Consider the following 19,088-nt stretch of genomic DNA (forward strand, 5'->3'; position numbering starts at 1 on the left):
ACCCCATACGTTGTGCACATTACGTGCTTGCATGCACACATGTCAATGCACAGCTACAAGTCGCCCATATTTGTAAAATAATCAAATATGTCCTGGTGTGTGTGACTGCATATATGACAGACTAACTACTTAATTTGCTGAACATATCAAACAGAGTGCCTCTGGCATGCTGTGGAATGGTATGTGTGTGTGCGTGCATGCATGCGTGTCATTACAGTCACATTGTCACATCATCAACACATTAATGTAATGAACACATACGCTTGCTGCGTTGTGAGTGGCACTCGCAACAGAGGAACGATTGTTTGCGAGAGAGCGAGAGAGAGAGAGAGAGAGTTAATCTCCTTATTTCCTAATAATTTTGAATCCATGTGCAGGAGTGACATTGGGTGGCAGTATAGCATCATGGCAATAGAACTGGGCTTGTAACTTGTAAGGTTGTTGATTGGGTCCCCAGGTGTAACATGAAACTGGTATAGAGGATCAAGATAGAAGGATACATGTGATGCGAGCGATCCTAGATTGGGAGTACACAGTCTGCCTGGATTAACGCATTCACTACTGTGCAGGGTACTCATCAGTAAATAACCTACTCAGTCCCAGGGTTCTGTAAAGACAGAGTTAAAGTCTCACACCTCATTCCCAGGGTTGCACATCTGAAAAAGCACCTTATCTGAAGAGCTTCGCTGAAGTATGACTCACGTTCATCCGGTTCCCCGGGCCTATTTTTTTATTTTATTATTTCTTTTTTTTTTACAGTGTATCTCAAAATAACTCCAAATGATATCTGAGCCTTCGGGGGCTCGGGCACATCTCCCCCCTGAGGAGCGCTGTTTACTTAAAATTCATTTTGTATTTTAGCAGAGGCGGGGGTGAGATGGGGGGAGGCAGTATATTTAAAAAATGTGTCTGGGGCAGTTTCTCTTTGCCTTCCAGGGGAAACTGCTAGGCAACAACTGAAATTCCATTTATAACAGAGCCATGTATGTCTCTATGCGCAAATCTACATATTTGCATTTTCCTCTGCATTATTGAAACGCACATGATGATAAATGGCATTTCAGTTCCAATACCTCAGTTAGGGTAACACGATATGTCACCTCGGGCGTTTGGTTTATCGGTCACCATTGACACAAACAAAAATGGCCGACCGCATCTTGTCCGTCAGAAATTTGCCTTGATTAAATTGGCGTTCGTCCTTAATTGTTCTTTAATTGCCACACGCAATCCGTTATCTTTTTTTACAACTCTTAGCACCTGCTTGATTTTGCGCCCGATCGTGTTTCCATGGCAGCGACGCCGCTGATGTCACTGGCGATCCAGTCGGTTGTGGGGCTGTGCGGTTTCTGCGGGTTGCGTGGCTAGCTCTGGGGGGGTTTCTGTTACGCAGGGTGGCTGCGCGGTGCAGCTGTTCTGATAATTAACAGATGGCTGGAGGTTCCAGTTTATCCACTGATTCTGCATCATCGAGGCCTACAGCTGTAAATATCCAGCCTTTAAAATAGACAACAATGTGCGTGTGAATATGATTTGCCTGGGATGAGTACTTTCCAAATGATATTCCTGTTATTAACCCGGGGGGGGGGCATATCCACCTGCCATGCACCACACCTACAATTAGAGGCCTTAAGATGTATTAAACATGTCATTGTGAAATTTAAATCCATTGCTTTAAAATTGCGATTTTTCACACAATTGGCGTGTGAATATGATTTGCCTGGGATGAGTACTTTCCAAATGATATTCCTGTTATTAACCGGGGGACAGTCAGGCATCAGTACGAACTAAGCTGCTCCATGACACCCACATTGTCTCTCTTACAAAATTAGAGGAGCCTTTAAGATGTATTTAAAAACATGGCACACTCATTTTAGGGGAAAGCTTAAGATTTCCATTGCATAAATTGCATTTTTTTAATACCACAATTTGGACTGATTTGAGGTCAAGAACAAAAGTGGCTTTAGCATCATATGATCACACCTGTACCTGGGACAACATCCTCATCATGGCAACAGTAAGAAGGGAAAACTGAAGCTGTCAAACACTGCCCCCTGCTGGTTGTTCTCTTAAATTGGAACCAAAACGATAACAAATAATGTAATCTAATCTAATATCATCCATTTGCCAAAGACAGCCGTTCCTCAAAGGTTCATGCTCATCATGCATTGCGGCGCTGTTCATGGGTAGACAAACAGACAGCTGACATTTCCGGTGAGTATTAATACTTTCCATGAAGAAACTTCACCAGTGTGTGCACAGACAATTTGTCACTTTTGGGGAATCATCTTACTGGTATAGGAGTGTCCATTGCAGCATCTTCCGTAAATTATGAGGTTTGATGTGACTGCTCGAGGGACTGTTCATCTTGCTTTCTTTTTGGTGGTACCTAATGAATGCAGAGTTTGTTTATTTTGTATATATGTACTAATTTTGCCATAAGTTCATAAATGTTATGTACTGTAGGTGTCACTTGCTTTCACGTTACTGGAGAGAAGGTTGATACATGTTTTCATATGAACCCCAGGAAAAGTGTGTAGTTGGCCACAGCTGATCACTGCAGTGACACTGCAACTGACTTTCAAGATTTTAAATTCTTTGAGCACACTTCAAAAGTCTTGCCCGTTTACCCAACCTTCCGTCAGTGCAAATTCACACACACACACACAACACTCAAACCTCTCCAGTTAAATTTTTCCTCCAGACCCTGGGGTTCTCTCTAATGAATAAGTCATGGGTTCACACTGTACGCTCGGTCGTTGCGTTTTCCCATTCGGTTGCTGCAGGACTTTTTTGAACAACACCCAATCAACAGACATCCCCTAAATCCGAGACCCGTTTGCATCACTGCCGTTATGAATGCGCCGGAAGAGCAAGAGGGAGCACGCTAGGGTAATTAACTGCAGCGAAAGTGGTGACAATCGGGTGCCTCAAACAAGGTTCGGATCAAAAGGTCGTGTCATTACCAACCTTCAGCTGCCCCGACCGCCCCCCCCCCCACACAGGCCCGTTCGCTTGACGTGACAGTGCTGGCGTGTCAGCGTGCCTTTTGTGCGTGTTTATTTGAGCGCTACCCTGTGAGAATGCACAGTCTCAGTATTTAGATTTTGTATTTTGAATAGGGGGGGGCGGGGGGGTGGGGGGTAGAGGCGCAAAGCTGAAGCTGATTGACTTTTCCCAAGCGTCCATGCCCCTGTTTACATGTCAACAGCGCACGCAACAACCAACAAAAGGAGGCCGAGGCTTCCCGGCAGCGCTGAATGGCGGCTGCTTCCGCGGCTCCGCATTGTCCACGTCTTACCGCGCGCGCATGTTCCGTGGCGGTCTCCCTCCCGACACGCAGGCAGCGGGCAGCTTTCTGACCCGCGCTGTTTTCCGCAGGCCAGCGGCAGCGCCTTAACGACAGATTCGGCGATTCTTGTGCGATGCCGTTTTAAGGCGTCGCTAATGAACGACGGAACTGAGCGCGTCGAAAATGTTTAGCGTGAAATAGGGGTGACCCCTGGAGAAACCGACAATGTGAAGCCCATCCCGAGAAGTGAAGAAACCAGCCGTGTATTCACGCGTGCTGTGAATATATAAATACATGCGGGTTTACATTGACCTCTTCCCCCATGCCCCTTTTCCCTTTTTCACCTGATTACGGAAAGTCGGATTTCTTTTGTGACTTTGCAAAACCCAAGTCTCCCGACTAGTATAGAAATACTATATGAAAAGTACTGGCTTGCAAGGGCGGTTGTGTGTGAGTCTTGAGAACAACCACACTGAGGAAAAACTGAAATTGAAAATGAGATGATAAAATTATGTAATGAAGGCAGAGAAGGTTATTGTGAAATTAACCCACGATTGTCTGTTTTTAAACTACGGAGGCCTTGCGCTTTTTTTCAAGCCAGCTCATAGAATAAGCCTGACAACCCAGCGTGGTTTAGTGTAGGATAATGAGGAGAGGTCTATGTCCTTCGCTGAGTTAAGACGGCTCCTGGATTCATATTCCTGCACACGTACATGTAATTTGAATTTATACATGACATTTCTGTTGCCCAGCAACATTGGTTACATGGTGTGGGTTTTTTTTTTTCCTGTTAGAAGTGTGAGTATGTATGACACATGTACAGAAGCTGGAATTACTTTAATGGACCGCAGTCTACAGATGAGGTCATTGGTAAGAGATTATCAACAAATTTTGACTTCAGTGTGACTGGATTGGTTCCCATGCATTTTGACAGTTGTTCTTCATTCTAAGTAATTTCTATTCAGTATATTTTAAATTTAACCACATTCAGAACATTATTGCGCATATAGATGTGGTGTAGTAGCAGAGATTGCAATGGCAAAAGTAGCGCAATATTTCAGAGTTCATGGGGGAGGAGCAAAGCAGAGTGTGTGTGTGTGTGTGTGTGTGTGTACGTGTGCATTGTGCACGTACGGGCGACGGGTTCAGCTCAATTAGAAAATAGGGGAGAGGATATTTAAATCTATATAAATCTTATATACAGACAAGTTGTGCTATTGTTGATAATCCCACACTTACATTGCATGAAATAATGTTTCTGAAATGTATGCATTAATTGGGCATGAAATTAAATTCCCTTTCAAATGTATGAGATTAACAGCTCTGGCCATGAGAAACATAAGGAAAAGTCCAAATTCACAATGGGTGAAATCTGTGCGTGTGTGTCTGTACTTTATTAACCTTTTTTATGATAGAAGCACAATTGCATTGGTTCAGGTTCGAGAACCAATGAGATATGAGACCTCCACCTACTGGTGAGTTTGAGAACAAGAACTGTCTCATCAGGACTGCGAAGTAGACTTCAACTGCAAATGGAATTTCAGAGTAAAGTAGCGCTACAACTTATGTGATAGGATTTAAATCTGTGAAGATCTTATTATCAAACCAGTAGATGTCCAAAATTTGTTTCGTATGATGATTAAATAATTTTTAAATGTTTCGAAGTTTGCAATATCTGATAAATGTCAAGTACCTGGTTCGGAACACTGTTGCTGGAGACTAACAAAGGCTGATTGTCCTGATATATATGTCCAGGTAGCTCCTGGTTAAAGTACAGGGACATCATTCAGTCATCAAGTAATTATTCATCTACGTATTTTTTTTTTATTGGCTTGATTTCAAAAGCAGGAGGGCTGGGAATGCCTGTGCAATATATAAGCAGTTTAACTAAGCAAAACCTCTTTTCCTGCCCACTGTAAGATTGACCCTAACCAACGGTGACGTGTATCGACCAACTGCTGAAAATGAAATAGAATTACAAAAATGAAGGTAAAATTAATAATAAATCTTGCAAGATGCTAAATAGTCTCTCCTCTCTAAATCTCTACTTCCCACAATTCCCCAAGACTCCTCATCACTCCCCTGTCTTTGCCTGTAGAATGATACTGGTCCATGGTCCACGGGGATGAATAAACATAAAGTTCACTTCGCATGTGACGGTCCACACCCCAAGTGGAAAAAATCTAAAAAGGCAGACTGTTTGTGACAGCGATCCTTCAAAATCTGCAATAACACACAACAGAGTGTCCCAGTTTATTTGGGTTAGAAATAGACTTGAACATCTTTTCTTTTTTGTTAGTTTTTTTTCTTCTGTTGTGCAGTTGGAGATGCTGGAGTCTGTCTGCAAGCGGGTGAGTGCACGTGCCTGTCTGTGTGAGTGTTTATTTCGGGGGGGGGGGGGGGGGGGGGGATGTTTGTGTCCTGTATTTATGCATTTATTGGTAGTTATTATTGGCTGTGGGGGGGGGGGGGAGTATGGTGAGCATGCTGCCCTTTGCAGGTTCTGAGTGGGAATCAGGAGTCTATTTTCAAGGTTGCCATGGAAACCATTGTATTTGCAGTGGCAGTGATTGGTGCTGCCGGGAGAGGGAGAATCTCCTATTTCTGTCGTGAGTCAACACCTGAAACACACACGCGCACACGCACACACACACACACTTCTCTCTCACCATCTCTTTTACAGGTATGCAACACCAATCTTGTTGAAACTGATGATTGAAGCTATTTGTTGTCTCTTCTTTTCCCTAGTCTTTTTTCTGTGTTTTTTTTGTTTATTTTTTTGGCAAATGCCTTCTCTAGCTCCCACCGAATACAGTGGACAAAGCTGAGAAATGTGCATGACAGAAAACCCCATTGTGCCAAACGTAGGATGCATCTTCAGGACAGCTTGTATTCCGCGTACTGTATGTTATGTTCACTCCACGGTACTGTCTGTTATTCCATCTTATCCTTAGAAGAGAGAGGGGAGAAAAAAAGCTTCATTTTCACCCTAAGGGCGCACTGAGCTTCTGCAGTCCTCGACCTCTGAGGACACAATTATTATTTTTTTCTTCCAAATAAACCATTTCAGAATTCTTTGTGTACATACAGAAAGCCCTCAGGGAAAGTAATTGAAGTGATCAATCACAACACATATGCACCCTCATATTCACACATGGATACACACACAAACGGACACACACACATGCACACTCTTATATAAAGAAAAAAGAAACTAACTGGAGCGTTCAGTGACTAACTCTCTCTCTCTCTGTTAAGTGTGTATATGATGTATTTTCAGATGCTTACTATACATTTGGATGTTTTAATACATTTGTACATTTTTTGGACTGTGTTCTACCAGGTTGAGTAATATCTAGATTATAATCTGCCCAACCTATTTGTTTATTTGCTAGTTAACTATCCAGTAACCCCTCCTTACTGTATCTGGGTTCCTCCAAAGATTTTAGCATACTGGAAAGTTTTTCCTCACTGCTGTTTGAATGTTTTTTCTACCTACAGGGGAGTTTGTGGTTTTTTTTTAGTTTTTTTTTTACCTCACTTGCTGGATTTTTGAGATCCAGCAGGATTGGTCATGCCTATTTTCTCAATTTCCTGTTTTTCAGTGAAGTATCACTGTTACAGTGTCTCTGCGCTTAAAACAATGTGATTTAATCGAAATACTTCTGAACAAAAATGAACGCTTGGAACTGAAGTTTCATAGAGGGATCGCCTGTGTAATATGTAGTTCATGTCGTGATACACACATCTGAAACTAATATACTAAGGCTCACACCGCACGGTCACAGTTTTAAGTGTCTGTGTAAAATACAGGGACAACAGCATTCACTGTCACATCACGTTAAGACAGGAAATGGGAATCACTTCCTGTCCATGACTGGCTGTCCCGAGCCTCATTCAGGACCCGGGTCCAAAGAGAACCCAGGACCCTGCCCTCATTCACTCACTGCACATACAGCGGGGGGGTCGGATTCAGCCTGACTACCCCCCTTCAGACCATAAACGCCCCTCTCCTGTCGGCATTCTCGGCTGAGCCCGTTTCGCTGGGCTGATTCTCATGCCCATTGAGCATATCTGCAGAGTGCTCTGTGTCCATTTGCGGCGAAGGACACGCCGGAGCAATCGAGATTCGAGTGACTGACCGGCGAGGGGTGGATGTGCGATGACTCGAGGGCCAGACTTAATCAATGGGGGCCTCCCCCCCCCGCGCCCTCCCCCCCCCCCCCCCCCGGTGGGCTGAATTGATTAAGAAGAGGAGCCGACACTTTCCTGACAGCGGCATTGTCTGTAATAATTGAATACCCTGGAAGCCAGGGACGGAACCAGAAACGTGAAAGGTGCGGCTCGTGTGTTCGTTCAGAGTAAGGCCTCGGTTGGTGGTCAGGTTAAATCAAAGCAATGGCCATCCTGTTCATCAACAACTACCGTAAATACAAGAGAACACGCCCCTCTGTGTTTTTAAGGATAATGTTTGCAGTGTTCTTTTTCTTTTTTCTTTATTTTTTTTACACAACGGGGAACACTAGATTAAAAAGATGTAATGTGTTAAATATATTCATATAGTAAATAAAATATTGTATGGCAAAATAGTGCAAGGATTAGAAGTCATTTTAGAAATTAAATCCCATTTATATTTACATTCAGAATTGTGTCTTGTGAGTCCATCCATATACTGTATATTTATGTCATACATATGTAGAAATTAGATGTTATCTAGATATAGATATAGAATAGTTTATTTATTTTTTTATTTTGTTTTATTTTTTATATTTATTTATTGCTTTTTTGGAGGTCCATATATGAGGATTTAAAGTTTTTTTTTTGTCAACATAGAAGTAGTGAATATTTCTAGGCAAGGGTACAATATATTTTACAAAATCGAAATTAAAGTTAAATTTAATTAGATTTTTTAATTAATTGAAATTCATATTTAAAATTACATTTTTTAATAATAAATCTGCTATTAATTACATATCAATTAAATAATACCTTATGGAAATAATAGTAGTAATAGTAGTAGCTTCTGTAGTGAAAATTTTTATGCCATCTTTAAATATATAAATGATCAATATACATTTTCTCGGCCGGTCAAGCATGAGATTATTTCACTTTAGGGTCGCAAAAGCAAAATGTCGGCTCAGTTTGTAGCACGGAGGGTTGACAGTTGACAGACAACAAAAATAAAGGACAAGGCGTTGTAGAATTCCAATCTAACCTAGAATCTTGTGTAAGAAACATCAACAAACGGCGCAAGCAAGCAAGCTGTCAGTCAGCGGGTCCTTGGAAGAGGGCGCTTTGTTTCTGCGGTGCACCTTGTGAGCGTATTAGCATGATAAAACAGCCCTCATTTGCAGGTGTCTATTTGTATCGTGAATTTGAAGAATGTTGCTCACCCATTCAAGAGCTGACAGTTTATTCTTCCTGCTACCTCTGCAGACCCTCTCTTTAGTTAAGATCAAAGAACATGTGCCTGTGTGCGTGTGTGCGTGTGTGTGTGTGTGTGTTTTGTGTATTGACACACGGGGAAGACCGCATCAGAGCAACGTTGGCCATTTTAAACACAATTTCAAGTGGTCTTTATAGATCCCTGTTCATTCTAAACCGGGTCTGCCAGTGTGTGTGTGTGTGTGTGTGTGTGTGTGTGTGTGTGTTGTATCATGATCATGCCTGTTTTACTAACAGATAAAAGAGAATGCAATGGTAGCCAAGTTATTCTTTAGAGGAGCAGGGATTAGTGGGCAGGGATTAGTGAATAATGTGCGGGGATTGATTCCATGAATGAATTGTGGTTATACTAATAGAACAGGTTATACTAATTTTTTTTCTTCTTTCTTCCTGTACTGTGTTATTTGTTGTTGTTTTTTTTTTTCTGCCTGGCTGCTAATAATCTGCCCTCGTGAATGAGCTTTAGAAGCAGAGGCTCATGGGAGAGCTCAGCCAACCTTCCAAGATGATGATGGAGAGAAGAAATGAGACTGACGAGAAGGAAAGAGAGAGAGAGAGAGAGAGAGAGCTTCCATTGTTTCATCCTCTTGCTCACCACCTGGAGTGACCTTTACCAGGGGTCATGAAGAGAACTGGAGGAGGGACATACAGACATCCACAGATGACAGAGTGGCAGTAAACACACGGGCACTAGGACCCAGAGGACTGCATGAGGCTGCGCGCTGCCTGCCTGCCTGCTCGTGTGCCTGTCTCCTCTCTTCTGCATTCGCTCACTCTGTGTGTGTGTCTGAGAGAGAGAGAGAGAGAGAGAGAGAGAGAGAGAGAGACAGCGCGAGAGCCAGAGCCAGCACTTGCACATCAGAATCAGGAGAGAGTCACTCTCGTTCTCTCTCCTCCTTCCCCCCCCCTCCTCCGCTGCACCCTCCGCATCCCACATCCATCGCCACCGCCACCGCCACCCTGCACCCCTCACCCGCCGAGAAGAACAAAGCCGGGAGGAAGAAGAGAAGGTGGGGAGGAGAGCGAGGCCTGGCGTGCGGACCGAGGAGCGTCCCTTCCCTCTCGCCTGCGCCGCTCTGCGCTGCGCTGCGCTGCGCTACGGCGCTCTGCGATGCGTCCGGTGCTCCCGGCTCGCTGAGCGCCCGGCAGGCAGGCAGGCAGGCAGGCACCTGCGCTCAGGAAGCCCGGCGTCGGCAGCCGCCCCTCCGGACCAAGGTACGCCGCCGCCGTCCTCCCGCCGGCCCGCTCCGCCGACCCGAAAAGCTGCCGCCCGCGACCGTTTGCACGCGAGCAGAGCAGGAGAGTGGAGGGACGTGTAGTTTGTGTACGTCAGCTTCTCCGCGCGTTGGTCTGAATGTCTAAGCGGTTGGGGAGGGGGGGTGCTGGTGTTGGTGGGGTTGGGGGGGGGTGGGGGGTTGTCAGCTACATAGACGGGACATAGAGGGGAGAGTGACGAAAAGGGGAGGTGGGGGGGGCTGGGAGGCGCCCGTTTGTGGTGCACCTTAGGAATTAGGGTAACCGGCTGGGCCGTTGAGGGACGGCAAGGCTGTGGGACGGGGGGTGGGTTTGGGGGAACGGGGGGAGAGACAGACACCCCGGCTGAGGTGTAGGGCCATTGAGGGTCCAGGAGAGGGGCTTGGTGTCCGTGTCTGACAGCGGACGTTGTTGGGTCGACCGGCGGAGATCCTGCCCCACTTCTCCTCCGGCGCCCGAGACGCACGGGTGGGAGTGACGACTGCTCTCGCTGTCACACGCATTACCGCCGGCGTGTCTCGCGGACGCTAATAATGACGGCGGGCCTCGCAGACAGAACTAATGGGTCAAAAAAAATACAGAAAAAGCATTGGAATACATGCCACGGCAGCACCGAGCCCAAGCCTTCAGGTGTGCGGCTCCTCGCTGGAGGAGAACCTGGTGGGGGGGCATTTTCGGCTAAAAAGAAACACCTTGGCACTCATTTTAGGCCTCTTGACCAGTCACTAACAAGGTTTTGGTTGGGGATGGGGGGGGGATAGTGTGCTATCGATCTGGAAGGAGTTGCATCTGATGCTGGCATTCAGAGCAGGAAGGTGCGGTTTCTCTTATGGGGTCAGAGAGCCAGGGATCCTGGGGGTGCATTATGGGACGAGGTGAGGGCCGCTTGTGTATGAAGCAAATGAAGCCTGATCTTTGCATTGAACAGGATGTGTGCTTGGCCACATCTCTGTCCTCCTCCTGCTCCAATTTCCTATAATGAGAACAATAAAACGATGGCACATTTAAGAGCAACTGGGGGGGTATGAATACAGCCTAGATTGTTCCTCACAGTTATTACAAATGTTTGCCTAAATATTGGATTCCCAACCCCCCATTGCATTATCCCCACTCTGGGAGTACAAAGATTATTATCACTGCTTAAACCTGTATGTATGTTACTTGTTATCACTCTCATGCTAACCGTTGTTAATGTTCGCATCCTATGGAGCCAGTGATCCATGTGTTGAGATTTGGGGATGTTCCAATCAATGCGATTTCTTTTTGGATTGAACTCCCCTAATTGCATGTCAGTCCCCTGTTATTTGGATTCATAACTCTCATAACTCATAAGGCAGGGTATTGTACCAGCACCTTGCCCTGCGTTCAGTGGTTCCCAGTCAGCAGATGTAAAGTCACTGATTCTCTGCTTCTCATTCTCTCTGTTCTCTCTCTCTCTCTCTCTCTCTCTCTCGCTCCCTTTAGATTTAGAAAATGTATACCTTTTTTCTAGAATGAGCAAATGAACCGGAATTTAATTAATCAGCAATTACAGGGTATCACGGTGGTTGGATTCCAATCTAGACATGTCACGCTTTAGAGTGAAAATGTGTTTTGTATGTTTACTTGTGAACCAATGGACAGAAAGGTACTCTTTCTTACGCAGAATAATTGACGGTATGCATTGCAGATCACGGTTCATCCCCATGCCTTATTTTATGTATGCATTCTTTCCTTCTGAGGATTGGAGTTTGAATTTGTGACTGTTGATCTTTTTTAAAGTGAAATAGTTTCAAAACTAGTTGTGACTAGTTGTGACACACGGTTTAATCTGACGCTGGAATTTCTTGAATTGACACTGTGTCTTCGGGGTTCAACTTTAGGACTTTGAATGTTACCGGACTTTTGTTGTGGTCGATATCGATCAAGGCGCTTTAAAAAATTTGGCGTTCCCTGCAGCCTAAGTGCTTCATCTCTCAGAGATATTTGCTTTTCCTTTGGCCTTGTTATGGACGGCCACAGGGACCATCCCCCCTGTTTTTATTAAACACTTATTGCTGATCTCATCATTCTCTGATTCGGATCCATCTCCCGGCTCCCTCTCGCCGCTATTACAAAGTACAGTAGCCAACCGTCCACTGAAACATCCAAAGACCGTAATGTAGGGTTAATTGACCCGGGTGGTAAATATGGTTTATCTGTTCTCCTTAAGAAATTGGGAACCGGTCCACACGGGTGCAACCGGAGGGGCGGGGGGGGCGGGGGGGGCAAAACGGGCCCCCTCCGCGGTGACGGTCACCCCGCGCAGGACGTCGCGCCCTCGTGTGTGGAAATGTACCGCGCTCCTGAGATTTTTCCACTGCTGCAGAAGCAGGCAGGCAGGGGGTCACGGCCAGGTGAGCCGGTGGTGGCAGTAAACACGGCGCACCTGGGCGAGGGGTGCACACACACACACACGCACGCACACGCGCACACACACACACACACACCTGACCGGCGGGCCTGGAGATGACCTGCGTTCCTGGCACTGCGCGCGGGCCCGCCCCGATCGGACGGGAGGCCGTCCACATCACACGCGCGACGTGGTCTGTTCTGTTCCTTCACCTGTGGGAAAACACAGCTTTGTTGACTGTAGTCCTCCTGTGGAGCGGCTACGCTGGCTAGTACAAGTTGTGACCGAAGTGACATTTCCTTGGTAATTTATTGTAAGCGTCGATGATTTGTATACGCAGCAAACACACCGCTCCATTATTCTAATGGTCCTTAAGACAACACAGAGAAAAAAATCAGTCAATATTTAAAAAAATGTTGAGCTTAAGTACTCTGTCAGATGTATGCTGACCGTTTTTTAAAATGAAAAGTACACACAAACTTTGAGTATAAATAATTCCTTTTCTTTGTTTCTTTATTTATAGAAGTACCGTTCTCTTTCAGACACAAAGGAATTGGTGGCTTGTAACTGTACAGATAATCTCTGTGTTGTTACTGCAAAAACAAACTTTTCCACACCGTCCTTGGTGTTCCTTGAGACAGAAGGTATGGCTTGCGCTACGGAAGGTGACATTGTCCTGTGCGCGTAGCTTTAAGTTGCTAAACTGGTGCACTTGAAATTGTGGATGACGTCATATATTTTAAGAGGGGAAAAAAAAAATGTTTATGAAACAACATTGGACCAGCCTCCTCTTGTAGCTGGTAGCATACTAGAATTCCAAGGACCATTTGCAAATACTTCAAAGAGGATATGAGATTAATCAGAGTGAAGGGCTCTGTGGCCTGGCTTTCGTACACCCCGATTAGCACAGGGGATAAGATTAGCATCCTGGAATGAGGTAGACCAGAATCTGTGTCCGTCTGACAAATACAGTTTTAAAATGACCGGAAGAAAAAATGATTGGCAAAAGCTTTGGTCAACTGATGAGAATGTCTTCCAGCACACTGTAAAACCGAAGAGAGTTGCTTTTTTTTTCTAGCCACATTTTCTGCCCTGGGGTGCAGTATTTCAGCTGTGAACTGTGGAGTCAGGATTCAGCCCTCTGCAGCTGTCGGAATACATGCGCCCATCTTTGATGCCTTTGTTTGTTAAAAGCGCCTCTGTGTCTGCCCTTCCCCAGGTTTGCTGCTCCGTGGGACGAATGAAAGGCAGGCCGCTGTCCGTTTGATGAGTGCCCGGGGGTGAGTCCGGTGTTCCCCAATAAGCCGCCGCTGCTATTTCTGGCCCTTCCTCCGCGCCGCCGCTAACGCCACGTTAGCCGCCTGGCCGCCGCGCGCCACCCGCTGCTGGCCGGACCCGCCCGCCTGCGCTGCCTGAGCCCCTCGTCCCGGGACCGCCCGCGACCGGAAAGGATGGGTGATGGGCCCGTGAGCTGCAGCGCCCGTTTGCCCTATCCCGCAGCCCCATGGAGCCCGCCGCCGCCGCCGCCGCCGTCGCCCCCCTCCTCCTCCAGCGTCCCGCCGCCGTGGAACTCCTCCCTCGCGGCCGCTCAGCCGGCCAACGCCTCCAGCCTGACCCCGCCGGGGGGGGGCGCCGCCGCCACGCTCTCCCAGTCGCTGGCGCTGCTGGCCATGCTCCTCATGGCCCTGCTGGCCGTGGCGGGGAACGTGGCCGTCATGGTCGTCATCGCCAAGACGCCGCAGCTGCGCAAGTTCGCGTTCGTGTTCCACCTGTGCCTGGTGGACCTGCTGGCGGCGCTGGTGCTGATGCCGCTGGGCATGCTCTCGGACCGGCCCTTCTTCGGCGAGGCGCTCTGCCGGAGCTACCTCTTCCTCAGCGTCTGCCTCGTCAGCGCCGTCATCCTCTCCATCTCCGCCATCAACGTGGAGCGCTACTACTACATCGTGCACCCCATGCGCTACGAGGTCAAGATGACCCTGGGCCTGGTGGTGTCCGTGCTGGTGGGCATTTGGATAAAAGCCATCGTCATGTCGGCCATGCCCCTCCTGGGCTGGGCCTTCCAGGGCGGGGGCCCCTTGCTGGACGGGCGCGTCGGGGACCCCCTGCCGCCGCCGCCGCCCGTCCTGGGACGCCGGCACTGCTCGCTGCACTGGGCGGGTGGCGGCTCCAACCGCACGGCCTTCATGGTCCTCTTCACCTTAGTCTACTTCCTGTGCCCGCTGCTGGTCATCCTGGTGGTGTACTGCAGCATGTTCAAGGTGGCGCGCGTGGCCGCCATGCACCACGGGCCGCTGCCCACCTGGATGGACACGCCCCGGCAGCGCTCCGAGTCGCTCAGCAGCCGCTCCACCATGGTGACCAGCTCGGGCGCGGCCCGCACCACCCCGCAGCGGGCCTTCGGCGGCGGCAAGGCGGCGGCCGTCCTGCTGGCCGTCGGGGGCCAGTTCCTCTGCTGCTGGCTGCCGTACTTCTCCTTCCACCTCTACTCGGCCCTGGCGGCCGCCGCGCCCGCCGACCTGGCCCACCTGGAGGAGGTGGTCACCTGGATCGGCTACTTCTGCTTCACCTCCAACCCCTTCTTCTACGGCTGCCTCAACCGGCAGATCCGCGAGGAGCTCAGCAAGCACCTCCCCTGCCTGTTCAGCAGGGGCCCCAGCGAGGAGGACCGGCTGCCCAGCCGCGAGGGCTCCATCGAGGAGAACTTCCTGCAGTTCCTCCAGGGGACCGGCTGCAACCTGGAGCCCCAGAACTCCCACAGCACCTCCAGCCCCAAGGCGGAGCACCACCCCGTGCTGCAGGCGCCGCCCACGCAGCAGCAGCCGCCGCCGCCACAGGTACCCGTCGACTTTCGCATCCCCGGCCAGATCGTGGAGGAGACTTCCGAGTTCATGGAGCACCATCACATTAACAACGACCTCACTATATCGGACGGCTGCCTCAGGACAGCGCCCTCTCCCAAGCCGGAAGCGTAGTGGCAAAGACAGGCCATTTCGGTGGACAGCTTTTCGGGTCCTTAGGTTGCCATTTTGTTTTTTTTGTTTGCTTGTTTTTTTTTTTTGTTTTTTTTTTTCATCTGTTGATTATTATTGAAAACCGAACACCTTTTCCCCACTCCTTGTGAGTGACACATTGTAAAGGGATGCCTTTATAGGGAGATGTGTTCCAGACAGCGGAGCAATGGGTGTACTCCTCAGATTCGGGGGTGAATACGTAACAGGGCGGTTTACCTGTACCTTTAGTATTTGCTGTCACATGCAGAAACACCAAATTGCATGCAATTGAAGTGATGGATCAGAGGAAAATGCCACAGTAAATGTAACACCTAGCCTCTGTCAGCTGTGGTGTGGACGACAGTTGGTAATCGGGCATCTATTGCTATGACTACAGTTACAGTTAATTTACAACATTACTGGCCATTCAAAATGACACCATTAGAAAAACAGTTGTAAATAAACACGTCTCAGTAAACAGCTGATGAACCGAAAAGCATGGGCATTGCTACGTCACGGAAGGCTCTACACATCAATGTTATGAGCCTATAGCGTTATTACGATTGTTATATATTTTTATTTATTAAGATTTATTTCAGAGCTTACGGTCTCATTTTGTTTGTCTTTTTCGTCCGTGGCAGAATTGGCAGAATCTATGAATGATGCGATCATACAGTGACAGCAAATAACTATTTTTGATGTCTAGACACAGTTTTATGGATAATACCCAGAGTACCTATGCCTATGTGAAAAGTATAGCGTGCGAATTTCTGAACGTATTTTTTTTTTTTTGGACTGCATTATCACCGTCCACAGGGGGCCAATTAAGTCACATTTTCAATCCTTCATTTGATCAGTTGTTTGCAAGTATCCCACGGACTGTGATCTCATTATTTCAAGCAGTTCCACTATATTTGTTTGTAGGACCGACTGGTTTTTTTGTGGGTCAACTGGATTATCACCCATTTTAAAAATGCAATCATTTCACCAAAATTGTTACATGCCAGGCGTCATTTTATAATTTTCTTGGAAAATGCAGTGGGAAGTCCCAGAACACATAGATACACACACAAATACATACATACACACACACACACACACACACACACACACACAAATACAGCTCAGAGTCTTATTCCTCCACTCATTAGATGCTGTGGTGCTGTGGAGAGTGCAGTATTCTAATGGTAGACTATATGGCAGAACAGCAGGGAATTTTGTATAGCAATCATGAGTAGGAGTGTATAACGAGCTGGAATATGCACATACCTCAAAACAGCTATTAATTCTGAGTACAGATGGCCTCAGTGATTTTGAAGCCTGTTTCAGAATCACATTTTGGGGCCCCCTTCCCTCACTTAAATGATAAGAAGATCCTCTTCTTTCCATGGAAAAAATATCACAAGTCTAATACTGATAAAGCAGAAACAGTAAGTAGCATGCCACCCATTATACTTACTGTATATAATACATATACTTGCAAATGGGAAGTTTCTTTGATCTTATAAATATCTATTCTTAAATAAAATATATTCATAAATGGCCCCAATGCCTCGGTGGTGATAGGATGAGCAAAGGAGGTTTAAGTATTTTTATTACAATTCATCATACAGCTTTCATTTTCATTCATTCAGGGGCTCAGACTAAGGGCAGGACACATGATTAATTACACATATGAATATGAGAAACATCCCTAGTGTAAATTCCAGCTTGGTTCCAGCTGGTTTTAAGCTGGTCCAGCTGAGTTGAAGCTGGTGGTCCAGTTGGTTTGAAGCTAGTTTGGAGATGGTTGAGTTGGCAACCAGCTGGCAAGACCACGTCCAGCTGGTGGGGCCAACTTGGTACAGAGACAACAGACCATCACCAACTACCCGACGGTATCCAGCAGGAGCAGAAGCTGGTTCCAGCCGGATTCCATCTTAGGCTGGTAGCTGGAAATTCCACCAGGGATGTTACAGTATTAGTGCTCATGGTGACCAATTGCTGTCAAACAACATGGTGTGGCATGTGCAGTTAAAGTGGAGTTGTGAGAATGGCAGGGGTACAAGGTAAAAGCATGAACAGATCTGCAAACTAGGCGTGCAAATGGTGGATTGAAATGCTGGATTAATAGGCCTGGCTTGGACGGAAAGATGAAAAATGTTAAAAACAATGTTAAAAAGTAAAGTTCAGAATTTCTCAAGGGTCCAGTGATCACAGCGGCTGTATCCCACCAATGATATCTCTCAGCCCTGGGAAACTACAAGGTAGTCACTCTCAGGGCTCTGTGGTGTGGGAAATAAAATGATGTTTTCCTTCACATCAAACGTACTGTTAAGATGCCACTATGGAGCAGGTAACTACAGGTGTCTCCTCCCCCTGCCCTCCACTGCTCACGTGATATTATTGGGCATTATTTAAAGCTGCTTTCGTGAGTGCTTTTCAAAGGCATGTCCCACTGCACAAATGATGGAAAGAAACCAATCTGTTGCACTTGACAATCCAAGCAAAGCTTTCAAGCTTTAGCATGTGGCATAATTCAGAATGCCATCCTGACTGTCACGACTCCTCGATTTTTGCTTACTTTGCCCCCACACCCACCCCAAAAATAAAAATATAAAAATATAAACAATACTAACAACTGGAATGAACAACTGAGCATACGTATTACAGCACCTCATTCGACATTCTAACTATAAACCACTTTCTGTGCCCTTCCCACCTTTGTTCCGGTCTGAATTAGAGGTCATTCACAGTGGAAATGTTCAGTGTTAAATCAACTCTTGGAGAGTATGATGTGAGTCCCTATATTGGACTCATATGTGCTCAGTTAGAGCTGAATCAACGCTGGATATTTTACTGTGCCGCGTTCCCTCCAGCACCATCGCCCGCGTGAGGATCAGCCGTTCTCCAGCCGTAGCTATAGCAGCACGCTGTGTATTTCGTGGGAGAACGTCTCCTTCTGAAGTTCTGGCTATGGAGACACAGGGATAGGGAATCAGGTAATTGCCTCTGAGGGAAAAAGAGTGCCTTTTTTTTTTTGAGTGGGACGTGACGATAATGGGAAAGTCTTCGTTCCTGCTTCCCTCCCCTCGCGTTATGAAACCGGCTCTGACTCAGCCCCGGCCATTTTTTCTGAGGTGATTAAAAATGTTTACCCCAGTTTCTCTCCTGTTCTTAAGACCGTATGCTTTATGATATAACTGTTTACCCGGAGCAAACTTTATTCTAGGATTAAAATATCACCCTATCCTCTGTGGTATTTAAGGGATGGGGAGGTTTTTTTTTTTGTTTTTGTTTTTTTAATTAAAAAAAAAAAAAAAATACTTCTGCCTGATTGCAATAATGCTTTGTCGGGGCATAGTAGTGTTAATAAGTATGTCAGCAGGGAGTCGTGATTTTCAGATTACGGAGCCCCTGCTATCACACACAAGGCTCAGTTGTTCAGCCTTGATATCTCCTGGATGTGTCTGTTTCAAATAAGCCACAACTGTCTACATTGTATACAAGAAGACGAGTATTACCCATGGTCCCCAGAGAATGAGCGAACAAGCCGAAATGTCACATTTGGAGCTGCTTTGACAGTTTTCATCAGGTTTCCAATATCTGTGGTATTGACTCAGGAGAAACGGTTGTATTGCTGTGCACACAATGGAAAGTGCATGTATTTGCAGAAGTGAGCTATTTATTTGCAATCTTCTCAGCTCCTTGTCATTCAGCTGCTGAATCCGTGCAACTTTTTTTTACTCGTTCTCAGTTC

The 19,088-nt window shown here is 46.7% G+C and overlaps 1 protein-coding gene across 1 annotated transcript; it reads left to right on the forward strand.

Moving 5' to 3' along the window:
* Window positions 1-8,260: 8,260 nt before the first annotated feature.
* On the forward strand, window positions 8,261-18,622 carry LOC135238039 (G-protein coupled receptor 61-like). The gene is made up of 2 exons (XM_064305668.1): window positions 8,261-9,949; window positions 13,579-18,622. Exon 2 carries the CDS (start codon window positions 13,811-13,813, stop codon window positions 15,329-15,331), a length of 1,521 nt encoding a protein of 506 aa, XP_064161738.1. The 5' UTR covers window positions 8,261-9,949; window positions 13,579-13,810; the 3' UTR covers window positions 15,332-18,622.
* Window positions 18,623-19,088: the final 466 nt, after the last annotated feature.

The sequence above is a fragment of the Anguilla rostrata genome, chromosome 13 (assembly GCF_018555375.3).
Source record: "Anguilla rostrata isolate EN2019 chromosome 13, ASM1855537v3, whole genome shotgun sequence".
Lineage (NCBI taxonomy): Eukaryota > Metazoa > Chordata > Actinopteri > Anguilliformes > Anguillidae > Anguilla > Anguilla rostrata.

Coding starts and splice junctions, on each gene's coding strand:
- LOC135238039 (XM_064305668.1), top strand. CDS start 13,811: ATGGGTGATGGGCCCGTGAGCTGCAGCGCCCGTTTGCCCTATCCCGCA.